Consider the following 13443-nt stretch of genomic DNA (forward strand, 5'->3'; position numbering starts at 1 on the left):
AAAATGAAGATGAATCCTAGAGAGAAGTTGGAGTTTCTCTCTCTACAAATGTAACTAACTAAAAATCTACCTAATGATCTAAAATTAGTCTATGGATGTGAATGTGTGTCAATCCCCTTCAATCCTTGGCTCTTATATGCATTTTGGCGCCAAAGTTGGTTGCTGAAAACCTTCCAAAATCGCCAGGCACGTGTTGCTTTAGTGAGGTCATGTGCCATCATCGGCGCGTGCGCGCATGGTACGCGTGCGCGTCCTTGGCCTGTTCCGCAATGTGCGCGCGAGCGCCTTGTGCGCGTGCGCGTGCTTGGTCGAGATCAACTCTTTGGCTTTTTGTGCTTCTCTCCACTTGCATGCTTCCTTCCTTGCTTCCTTTGATCCATGCCTAGCCTATTTCAATCCTGTAATTACTAGCAAACACATCAAGGCATCTTATGGAATCAAAGAGAAATCAAAATAAGGATTGAAAAGCATGTTTTTACACTTAAGCACAAATATGGGAGAGATACAAAACCATGCTAATTCATAGGCTAAATGTGACAAAAGGTTATCAAAAATACTCTAAATTCAATACAAAACAAACCGTCAAATTGGGGTTTGTCAGTGATGCCTGGTTTAGTAGGGGAGACTCAAAGTGCCTTTGTGAATGGCAGAAAAATTCATGATGGGGCCCTGATTGCTTGCGAAACTGTACATTAGCTGAAGTCAAGAAAAAAGAGCTCAGCAATTATTAAACTGGATTTTCAGAAGGCTTATGATAGAGTGAAGTGGAGTTTTGTGGATATTGTGTTGCATAAGATGGGGTTTGGACTCAGGTGGAAAGAATGGATTAAGGAATGTGTATGCGCTGCATCAATGTCGGTTCTTATAAACGGGTCCCCCTCTAAACCATTCAAAATGGAAAGGGGTCTTCGACAAGGCGACCCTCTGTCTCCCTTTCTATTTGTACTAGTTGTTGACGTCCTTCATAGAATGATTGGTGAGGCGGTGAGGAATGGCCGTATAGCGCCTCTTTTGGTTGGTCGGGATGACATTGAGCTGTCCCACTTGCAATTTGCGAATGATACTATCCTGTTCTGTCCTCCTGAGGAAGCCACTATCAGAAACTACAAACGGTTATTGCATTGCTTCGAGGTGATGTCTGGGTTGAGTATTAACTTTGAAAAATCGAGCTTTATTCCAGTCAACTGTGAGCAACGATGGACAAGGAAGATGTGTAGTTTGCTGGACTGTAAGGAGGCGTCACTACCAGTCAGGTACCTGGGCATCTCTCTGGGAGCGAACCTGAGGCTTGTGAAGACATGGAAACCAATTATTGATAAGGTGGAAGAAAAGCTGAGTTTGTGGAAAGCAAAGACACTCAATAATGCGATTAAGCTGGTTCTCATTAAGTCTATTCTCAATAGTCTACCTATCTACTATCTCAAGTTATACAAGATGCCTAAGGCAGTGGCGGAGAAGCTGATTTCACTATACAGACAATTCTTGTGGAGTAAAGAGGATGGGAGGCATGGGATGCCGCTCGTGAAATAGGATCTAGTGATGACTCCAAAAAAGGAAGGTGGGCTAGGGGTTGGGAATGTGGTGGCTCGCAATGCAGCTTTCTTGTTCAAGTGGTGGTGGAGATTTTCAAAGGAAGACTATCCCTTATGGAAGAAAGTAGTTTGCTCGTGTAATCACATGAATCTGTCTGAGATGCTTAGTGTCCAGCGTGTGCCTACGAGAGGGGGTCCATGGAAGCAGAAACTCTTCCGGAGGAAATCCAGAGCTATAACTTCACTAGCACTATTTGGAGAGGGTTCGTCCCACCAAGGATTGAGTTTTATGCTTGGTTTGTGTTGGTTGGCAGGGCGACGACTAAGGACCACCTGTGTAGATTAGAGGTCCTTGACAGGAATAATGATATGTGTATTTTATGTTACAAGTCTGTAGAATCTGCATTTCATTTATTTCTTGGTTGTGAGTTCACTTGGCAGGTGTGGTGTGCTTGACTATTTGCTCTTGGGAGGGTTTGGACTTTGCCAGATTCTCTAAAGCAACACTTTAAAAGCTGACAAACGCCTAAGGGAGAAAGATGGAGCGAAAGCGGTGGTTTATTGGGTTCTTTGCAGTTATTTGGGTAATTTGGCAAGAAAGGAATGCCAGAATCTTCAAAGATCAGGCATCAGATGTGATGGACATTATAAGCAAGTCTTTTAGCTTTTCTGATGAATGGATTGAGTTGCACCTTGTAGTTGTTGATGGCAATGCCGAAGATGACTCGGGGTCACTAGGTTCTTTGAGGTCTTTGAAGTGTTGTGTATCTGGTTTATTTATTTTTCAATGCTCCACCTGGCGGTGTTGAGCTCTATGCACTTCAAAAAAAATTAAAACATATATATATTTTGTAATTTACTTAGAGTGCATCTGAGTCGGGTGAAATCGGGTTCGCCTTGACCTAGATCCAACTCTAAATAATGATCAAATTTATTTTTGAGATTTGTATCCAGTCTTATACCTAATAAAATCATACTAAATTAGTCTCTAAAATATTCTGAGTCCTAACCAAATCTTCAAACCAAACCATATAAACCCATAATGAAAGATACCAATTACAATCTTCTTACCACTATAATAATATTGATCATAATTACCACCAACACCAATATATGAATAAGAAAAAATATAATTAACTACTACAATATAACTTACCTTTTATCTTAAAAAAAGTTAAATAGAATTTACCTATAAAATTAGATATCGTCAGATCTGATCCGGTTATACTCAATTATTTATTGGTTCTATAACAATTTAATCAATTCGGTTAAATTGTAAGGCGTGGTGCAACTCCCTTCAAAGCTCCATGGAATTAAAATATAAAGTAAAATATTAAATTAGTTCTTTACGTTTAAATGTAATTTTATTTTGGTTCTTAAGATTTAAAATATTCTATTTAAATTTAAAAAAAAATTATTTAACTTTAATATAGTCTCACCGTAAAGTCAAAATTAAATAATTAACAAAATATAACAGTTGTACAAGAACAAGATCAATAATTTAGAGAACAAATACAAACTCTAAAGGCATAAAATCAACCGTAGATGCATCAATATATTTATTTATTATTTTTATTACAATTTAAATGAAATATTTTTATAAAATTAAAGAAAATGATAAATAAATATATTGATACATTTACTGTTGATTTTGTGTCTTTAGAGATTGTATTTATTCTCCAAATTATTGACTTTGTTCTTATACTGTTGTTATGTAGGACATTCCGTTAATTATTTAACTTTGATTTTACGGTGGGATTAAATTGAAGCTAAATAAAATATTTTTAGATTCAAATAAAACACTTTAAATCTTAAAGACCAAGACAGAATTATGTTCAAAATAGAGACCAATTTAATACTTTAACCTAAAATATAATACATTAATCAAACTCAAAAGATAATTTTGTTTTAAAAGAAAAAGTTAATAAATAAACATTGTGGGATGACTATGATAATTGTGACTTGTATATCTTGTGGCTTATTTGCTCCACACAGCCACAAAGACAGAGGCAGAGACAGAAGTCCATGTCCCTGGCCCAACATGCACATTCCCAGTTAATTTATTTTCTTCAATTAAAACACCTCATTGTTCTAGGAATCCTATGCTTCACTTCTAAATTATTACTCCAACTGCGTTCTATAATAATTTGTTGATATTTGGTATAAACATTATCATTACGTTTATATCTTGTACATGCATGCTGCATACATTGTTAAAACTTTGATAATGGCCAATTCAATTAAAATATCATAAAGGAGAAAAGATATTTTTTCTGTCTTCTCTTTGCTGACACGAAATTTTAATATTAATTTATTCATACATATATGACAAGTAGTATATATCGGAATAAAGCCAAAGCAAGGAATCTAAAAGGAGTGTTCATAGTTTCACATAGACAAGTCTTTTATATATACTGATGATATTATCATTGTTAATGCCTTAATGGATATTTGAATTATGCATATTCATATAAGTTTAATTTTCAAGGTTGGGAATCAATGAATCTCCAACTATGCTCTAGTGCCACCACTAGGTGGAGAAGAAAATGTTAAGATCTTAAGGGTTTAAGAAATATATCTACTTTGTAGATGTCAAAATTAAACTAAAAATTAAAAATAAAAACATTTTGATATGCCATGGATTTAAGAAATACATATCTTTGTCATGTTATTATTATATACAAAAAAAAAAGACCATTAAAAATCTCTAGGAAAGAAAAATAAATCTTTGGCTGATTTGCTAAGGTGCCTAAATTTAATATAAAGGAGTGGGTCTCACATCAATATATCTTTTTAACACTAAAAATTGTTTATGTTTCCACAAGTATTTGTAAGGCACCACAGAATTTTCCATTGTTATTAATGTGGTAAGTAATTATCATATATATAAAATTACTTTTTTTCACAAATTTAAATTAATAAAAAAATATATAAATAATTATATCTCTTTAGTGTATTTTTTTATGCAATAAATTTTTTTTAGGTTTGGAACAAATCGATTGAAAAAGAATAATATACCATTCATACGTATAATTTATGTATTTTTCATTTTTTTTAACAGCAATAAATTCCAACCCTTTTTCTTATGAGATAATTGTTTTAGAATATAAAACACAAACATAAAAGATAAAAATAAAATATAAAAAAATGTATTTATCTTTTTTTGTTATTTATAATTTTTAAGTGAACATAAAATAAAATAAAATTTATTGATAAAAATGTTTTATCTTTTTTATTTTTGTCTTTCTTTTAAACAGGTCTATATTATTACTTTTTTTTTTCATTTGACACATTTAAACAGATCGATAAAACATTAGCATCCCACGATGCAGGAGTTAAACAACAAAGTAAAACTAAAACATTGTTAAGGGAATGAAAGAGCAGTAGGTAGATTTGATTATAAGTATATCATATGGTAATTTCATAGCATGTTACATATGTGATTGTTATATTCAATCAACGAGCTTAATATTAGGATGTACATAGTTCGATTCGATTTCGGTTTGAAATATTTTGAAAGTTAATTCTAATTTAAAGTGGTTTGGAATTGATCCGATAAAAAAGAACAAAGTTTGGGAGAATAACTAAACTAGGACCGGATCATAGCTCGAATTACCTGACTCCAGCTTAACGAGGTTTATATTTCTCCAATTTTTTCCTGTTTTTCAAATTCTAGGACACACATGCATAACGCACAAGACAGTAAAGGTACACAGCCTTCTTCTCTCAGCACGCACTCGACGCAGCCACGCACCCTCAGAACTCAGTCCCTTCATGGCTCACGAACGGCGCCGCTACCCTTTCCCTCGGCCCTCTCTTTATCTCTCACCAACTGTCGTCATTCTTTCTCTTTTAGTCTCAGTCCTCTTTCTGTTTCTCATTAGCCACCGTCATGGCTCCCGTCACGGCGTCACCACTCACCAGCCTCATAGTCACGATGGTGCTGCACTGCTTCTCTCTCTCGGTCACGACAGTGTTATCCCCGATCGTCCTTTTCTTCTCTGTCGCTGGTCTTTTTCTTCTTCTCTTCTCTGACCTCTACTCAAACTCAAGTAAATAATTAATGTTCTGATTAGGAGTTTTGATTATTGGAACTTCTGAGTAGAAGGTTTTGATTATTGTTCTGATTAGGTGTTTATTGTTCTTCTTGTTTCAGTATTTGATTATTGTTCTGACTCTTGATTATTGAAAATTCTGATTAGGTGTTTATTATTCTTCCTGTTTCAGTATTTGATTATTGTTCTGACTAGGTGTTTATTGTTCTAATTAGAATTTTGATTATTGTTCTCACTCTATTGATTATTGAAAATTCTAATTAGATGTGTATTGTTCTTTCTGTTTCAGTGTTTTGTTATGATTTTGTTTTGATTATTGCTGAATTTTTGATGTGTTGTTGATTATTGTTGAATTTATTTTTGATTTTATTTGTTTAGACAACGAACAATGGAAAGAGGAGATAATTATATTCTTCTACAAATTATTGAGGAGAATAAGACTAAATTTTCACTCGATATAATTATGACATGAGAATATTTAAAATTTATCAAGTTTAGGGTCGAATTAGGATTTAAACAATAGGTTCAGTATATATTTAGAGTCGAATTTAAGTTAGGACAAATCCAATTTTCCCTATTTATATACATTCTTAGAGCTTATAATCAGATGGCAATTCAATAATAATAATAATAATAATAATAATAATAATAATAATAATAATAATTTTTTCTCTAACTAATTGGAGCAAATGCATATCCAAACACACGCTATTATTGGAGGGTGCATGATTGATTTAGGTTTAGTATCATAATTACCATGCATGCTTTAGTTGACATGTCTCTAACTACATAAAGGAGGCGAGGCCTTTTTTGCTTCCTTTCTTTCTTGAGTTGAAATGAAAATTTTGAACACCTCTCTCTTTGACTACCATAATATATATGTACACCATCAATTGATGGGGGTTAATTATATTCTGTATGTAATAGTTTGTTGGTTACCATAAATTTTTAAATAAATTTTTAATATATAATAAATTAGTCATTAATTTATTAAATTAAAAAATATCATAAAAAATCATTAAAAAATGTAACTACTTATGTTAAATGCGATTGAAAAGTCACAAAAAAATGCGATTGAAAAGAATTCTAACATAATGAAATTGCGTCTTACTAATATATACGTTTTGGTCCAATAATAAAAGGTTTGATATGACAAAAACTGGATAATTCTTTTTCGAAAAAAAATTTTAAATGGTCTTTGATAATTATTTTAAAAGATAACGAAATTCTTAATAAAAAAAATTCAATTTAATCTCTGAACTTTATTTTTATAGGATTAATTAATTTTTGTATTAAAATAAATTAATATTATTTTTTTTAGCACAAAAACTAATTAATCCCTAAAAAAATTAAGGACCAAATTAGATGTTTTTTTTAATCTTATAATTCTTTCAAGATAATTATTAGAACCGGTGGGATATTCACTTTTTTTTAATTAAATGTGATTCACCAAAATATACATGAATTAATACATAAAGAAGTGTATAATGGTCATAAGAAAAATACGTATAAGTTAATTTAATCTCTTAAAAATTTAATGTTTTAATTAGTCTTTTTAAAAAGAACATGTTGTGTTAATGTGTTATAGATAACGGTTGACATGTGAGACAAAATCTATTACAGGTCCCGTTCTTAACAAAAAATTTTAATAAGACAGTAATATACTAATATTATATGACTAATAAAATTTATTTATTATTTTTAATTAATATTTATTTTATATTTTAAATATTAAATTTTAAATTTAATAGTATAAAAATAAAATATTAAATGGCTAATATCAATAAAAAGTTACCCTTTAATATCTTATTAATAAAAGAGTAAAGTATCATTTTTGTTATCAACGTTTGGGGTAAGTTCCAAAGTTATCATTAAGGTTTCAATCGTCCTATTTAAGTCCCTAACGTTTTAAAACTGACTCAATGTTGTCCTGCCGTTAGGGATCCGTTAACAGAATTGACGGCGGGACAAAATTGAGACGATTTTGAAACGTTAGAGACTTAAATTAGACGAAAACGTTGGGGACAAAAATGATACATAAAAATAAATTTTAATTTTATCCTTCAATAATATCACTTTTTTACTATACATAGTATTCAATTATTTTTTAATTATATCGAAGTAAATTACACTTAATCATATTACTTTTATTTTAAATAAATTAATTTTTTTTAATTTTACTCTTAAAAATTTTTAGTTATCATAAAATGTTTATATAATGATTAGTATATAAACTTAGCTTGTAGAAAAGAAAAAAATAATATATATACAATAAAATATAAATTATACCTTTTGTCTCTATCTAATGTATCAAAATGTATGTATCATTTTTGTCCCTAACGTTTTTGTCCTATTTAAGTGCTTAACGTTTTAAAATCGTCTCAATTTTATCCCGCCGTCATATCTGTTAACGGATCCCTAACGGCAAGACAACATTGAGTCAATTTTGAAATGTTAGGAATTTAAATAGGACGATTGAAACGTTAGGGACAATTTTGGGACTCACCCCAAATGTTAGGGACAAAAATGATACTTTACTCTTAATAAAATGATTAACTTAACTCACATTAGTATATTTTTAAAATTAAATTAAAATATTAAATTTTTTATGAATCAAATTAATGTGAATATATACTTAAATTAATCACTAAAAAATTTAAATTAAATATTTTAGTCACTAATAAATTTTAGTTTTTTAAAAATCCTCAAAATTTATTCTTATTGAATAAATTAATTTTTGCCCCTTTCAATCCAATTTTTATGGTAAAAAAATTAAATTTCTAAAAGATATTACTTTAAAATAAATTAATTTTTTTTAAAACGATAAAAAGACTAATTTACTCAATAGGAATGATTTTTGAAAATTTTTAAAGAATAAAATTTTATTAAAGATCAAAATATTTATTTTTTAAAAACTAATTTAGATATTTATTCATTAATTGATCTATGATCTTTTACTAACTAATTTGAAATTACCCCATAAATATATTGAATATAACAAATTGAAAATTTTTTAAGTGTATTGGTAAAAAAAATATATATAATATATATAATTAAGATCAACTATTAAAATTTACTAAACACCACTGTACGGATATACTTAACAAATTTTCTAACAAATTACAGACAAAAAAAAAGAAGTTAATAAGTATGGAATTGGTGAAGTTATGAGAGAAGGTTAACCGCCTTAGCCAAGATGTATGGATAGGACTTAGGAGTTAGGAGTATTTGATTTGATAACATACACACACAAACAATGATTACAACCTTGCATATGCAAACATAAAGTCAACAAAACAAGAATTAAAAGGCTGAGATTGAGAGAGAGACCCTTTTAAGGCTTTTATATATGCATTTACTACTTAGCTATTTGAAAGGTGGCCCTCCGTTTTATATATATATTTCTAGATTTGTACATTTCCTTCTTCCACTTAATTACCATTATTTATTTATTTCTCTTTTTTCTTTCATTAAATATAAAAATCTGAGGTGATGAATGATTACATGATGATTTTTTAGACCAGACGCATCAGTCTCAAGCACCCCTTTTCTTCTATCTTCTTTCTTCTTTGAATTTTATCAGAAGCAATCATATTAGAACTGATGTCTGGTTTGTATAATAATCAGATTTCATCTCCTTCATCAATAAGAGCCAATTCAAATATAAACATGAGGAACAATTTTGATCTTGATAGCAGGTACTTACATACATCTATGATCATTCTATTCTTCTTCTGATATTTATAATCAAATTAAAGCTTTTATTTATTTATTAATTGTTTGTTATAGTCAATACTTAGCTGAGTTGCTAGCAGAACACCAGAAGCTTGGACCCTTTGTGCAAGTCCTTCCCTTCTGTAGCAGACTCTTAAATCAAGGNTATTATTATTATTATTATTATTATTATTGTTAAAATTTAATTTTATAATTTTACATATACATCTAATCACAAATATTTCAGTAAAAATAACTATTTTTCAAGTTGACTGCATTCTCTAAAAGAATGAATATAATTGAGTAACTATGTAAAATACTTTACATGATGCACGTATCAAAATTAAACTCTTATTATTACGAAGGTTGTTGATTAATGAGAAAAATTTTATATATTAAAGGTCTCTCTTATTATTGTTCTATGATTCATTTCAACTTATTGTGTGTGCTAATTCGAATATTATGTTATTAATTAGCAGAGATTCTAAGGGTTTCTGGAAAGAATAATGGATTATTGATGCAGAACCAAGGAATTAGTAGTGAATATGAAAACAGAATAATGCAGTTTGGAAGCCACAAACCAACAACTCTTGTGGCTTCTTCAGACATGTCACCAAACTTCACTGGCTGGAACAGCCTGTCACATGAAGTAATAACCACTTTTATTTTTGTTCTATTATTATTATTATTATTCATTGTTGGACCATTCTCTAGAATTTATTTTTCTTTTGAAAATGTTAAATCAGATGTTAGGTGGAGGACAAGGACTAAATAATAATGTTGATTGGCAAACAGCACCACTTGTCTCAAGTCCTCACATTGTGAAGAAGATTTTACGCTTGGATATTCCTAGTGATAGCTATCCAAATGTAAGATTTTTTGTTTATGATTTTACAAAGGAAGGTATAACTTGTTTTGTTGATGTATCATTATCAATGTGTTTCAGTTCAATTTTGTTGGGAGACTGCTTGGTCCTAGGGGCAATTCACTCAAGAGAGTGGAAGCTACCACAGGTTGCCGTGTATATATCAGAGGGAAAGGTTCAATCAAAGATCTAGACAAGGTATTAATCTCGTTATGATGATCTCGTATTCTGTTGATACTGTTAGAGATATAATCAGTTATAAGTTTTTTCTTATTAGTTTAAAATTTTTGGAATAAATGTATCTTGACATAGTACTAGAACTTCTATGATAAAAAAAAATCTAGAATTCGATCATGGTCGCAAATCTGAAAAAGACTCTTAGGGTAGTAACTATTCATGTTAGGAGAAATGATATGTTAAGAGATAAATTTGTTTTTGTTTCTTGAAGAAAATATGTTTTGATATTTATTAGTACTATTTTGTAAGTGTTAATTTGAACTGAATTTGAAGGAAGAGTTGTTAAGGGGTAGGCCAGGGTATGAGCACCTGAATGAACCTCTACACGTTTTGATTGAAGCAGAACTACCTCCCAACATTGTTGATCTAAGGCTCAGGCAAGCACAAGAAATCTTACAAGAGCTACTTAAACCTGTTGTATGTCATCTCTCTCTCTCTCTTTCTTTTTTTTTTTTTGTTGTTTATTTATTTACCTTCATATATTCTCTACATTTACATGCCCTTTTCTGCTAAGGGTTTTCATTTTTATGTTTTTTCTTTGGGCAGATTGTTCTAACGTTATTACAATTGATTAGCCAAAAAATTAACATTTTAAGAAAATCTAACTGTATAACAAATAAGAGTTTAGGTATTAGCATGCAAATCATATTAGAAAAAAAAAATTAAATGTCCGTTATTTTAATATATATTGGTCAATATTTTTAGCCAACAGTCTAATATCTTTAATTTAGTAGTTCAGTATTATACTTTTAGTCAATATTTTTAAATATTTTTGACTAACTACGAGTTAAATCTCAATTTGGTTTCTGAAATTTGGTCCCATACCTATAATGATCCCCATAATTTCATTGGCCCTAATTAGAAGTCTCAAATTTGTAATCGTGGCTCTGGTTTGTCCTTGCGATCGTCTCCGTCATCGGAGTGCTGATCTGACACAATTGCATGATTGGTGGACACTACTTAAACGATGACGCATTGGTTTTGCGTCCAAACCCTTTGGAAACCACGTAGTGTAAGAGTTTTCTTGATGTTTTGCAACTTATGATCGTCGTAGTGAAAAGAAAGACGGGCCATTTTTCGAAGGGTTTGGGCGTGCTGTCGTTTAAGTAGTATCGTCCACCGTGTCATGCAATTGCGTCAGATCAGCATTTCGGTGACGGAGAGCCGGAGCCACGATTATAAATTTGGGAGGTTCTAATTGGACCAACGAAATTATGGGAGTCATTCTGAGTATGGAAATAAATTTCAGGGGCCAAATTGAGATTTAACTCGGCTAACTACTGACTAAAAACAATAAATTGTGTTGCCTTTATAGCATTGTTGCATAAAGTCTAAAAGTAAATGAGTATGTGTAAACACATAATAGCATGATAATTTAGATGTTAAATTCTTTAAAAAATTATTAGTTTTGTATTTAATTTATTAAATATGATATTTTGACACTTAAAAATAAGATGTCTATAAATACCAAACTGAATCCAATAGTAAGAAAGTTGGAAAGTTAAAAATCTTTTAACTTTTTTACTTTGCACTCTTCTGTTATGTCTTTATTATTCTTTTCTGCATGTAACTAGAAAGTGAGTTTTGTTTTGAGTAAAATATTCTATGTAGTAGTACTATTGCAAGTACATTCAGTTGAGGTGAATTCTTGTGATGTTTGGAATTATTGCTTATTCTCTTTTATTTTCACATGCAGGATGAGTCACAAGACTTGTACAAGAGGCAACAACTAAGAGAACTTGCTATGCTCAATTCCAATTTTAGAGAAGATAGCCCTCAACTGAGTGGTAGTGTTTCTCCATTCACTTCTAATGAAATTAAAAGGGCCAAACTTGACCAATAATGGTTTCTGGTTATATCTAAAAAAAATTATTGCTGCATTTTGAGTAAGAAAAATTGTGTAAAAGGGTATGTAAAATATGTGTAGAAGGCCTTGCTTAAGCCATTTGGTGGATCAAAATTAAAAAGAAAAAAGAAAAAAGAAAAGAAAAAAAGGAAAAAGTCTAGAGATGGAACCAGAAGTTACCCTATGAACGCAATTATATTACCTCATAGTTACTTATATATTAAAAGAAAATGGGTCTCGTCATTTTATGAATCTGCAATTTATATTTTGTGTATGTAGAATATGGGTAATTAAATTGTGTCTATTTATTCATTGTCATAGTTAATTGCATCATTAGCCTTGCAACTCTAGCATAGTTTTTAATTAAGTATATTATCTATTTTGAACAATTCAAATATGTAGTATGTATAATAAATATGAAATTTGGAATCATGTAAAATGTTGTATTGGATGATAGCATGGGAAAGAAGAGGTTCATGTGTACTTTATTGGGCAAAACTTCATTATCATTGCAATATTTTTAGTAGTATATTTTTTTGGTTGCACACAGTATTTTCCAATCGACAGGTTAAGAATTAATTCGTCACGGATTTGAACTCCATTTAAGGGTTTGTCGTCAATCAATAGGTTGTTGTGTCTGCATGCACAATGCGAGATTTAAATATCCAACATTTACTTAAGCGAATGAGTGAGTTGACCACTCGACAATCTTAAATTGATTATGTTTTTAGTAGTATATAACATATTAATATCTAATGGGTAGAGTCATGGAGGTTAATATAGATGTTGAATACTTTGTCCACAACTTTACTTAGCCAAGATAATCATCTTTTGGGGCTTGACTTTTTAATGATTGTGTGTGTAAAGTGTGACTATTCTAGATCCCTTTTGTCCACAATGGGGCCAGTATTGTATGTCACCAATTGCAAACCAAGATCCCTATCCTAATTGCCAAACCCCATTTTCACCGTAATCATGATGAGCTTAACATCTGCTTTATAACTAGATTCATTCACAATAATTGAGATGTGCTCATGTTTATATTATATATACTGTTCTTTTAGTTGTTCTTGACAATGACATCATATTACGACATGAAACATATCCAATCGAGAAACATTGTAATTGGCATATGAGTTTTTGTGATTAATGAGTTATCGGGACGCACTCTATTTTTGAAGTGAAATTTTGGCA

The 13443-nt window shown here is 30.6% G+C and overlaps 1 protein-coding gene across 1 annotated transcript; it reads left to right on the forward strand.

Moving 5' to 3' along the window:
• The first annotated feature begins 9036 nt into the window (after window positions 1-9036).
• On the forward strand, window positions 9037-12480 carry LOC107458068 (KH domain-containing protein At3g08620). The gene is made up of 7 exons (XM_016076283.3): window positions 9037-9285; window positions 9377-9463; window positions 9779-9950; window positions 10048-10170; window positions 10248-10364; window positions 10677-10820; window positions 12100-12480. Exons 1-7 carry the CDS (start codon window positions 9191-9193, stop codon window positions 12244-12246), a joined length of 885 nt encoding a protein of 294 aa, XP_015931769.1. The 5' UTR covers window positions 9037-9190; the 3' UTR covers window positions 12247-12480.
• Window positions 12481-13443: the final 963 nt, after the last annotated feature.

Source organism: Arachis duranensis, chromosome 7 (assembly GCF_000817695.3).
Source record: "Arachis duranensis cultivar V14167 chromosome 7, aradu.V14167.gnm2.J7QH, whole genome shotgun sequence".
Classification (NCBI taxonomy): domain Eukaryota; kingdom Viridiplantae; phylum Streptophyta; class Magnoliopsida; order Fabales; family Fabaceae; genus Arachis; species Arachis duranensis.

Bases quoted from the DNA above. Each gene is read 5' to 3' on its own strand.
- LOC107458068 (XM_016076283.3), top strand. From the start codon at position 9,191: ATGTCTGGTTTGTATAATAATCAGATTTCATCTCCTTCATCAATAAGA. The intron at 9,286-9,376 runs GTACTTACATAC...TGTTTGTTATAG, and splicing joins AATTTTGATCTTGATAGCAG to TCAATACTTAGCTGAGTTGC. The intron at 10,171-10,247 runs GTAAGATTTTTT...AATGTGTTTCAG, and splicing joins CTAGTGATAGCTATCCAAAT to TTCAATTTTGTTGGGAGACT.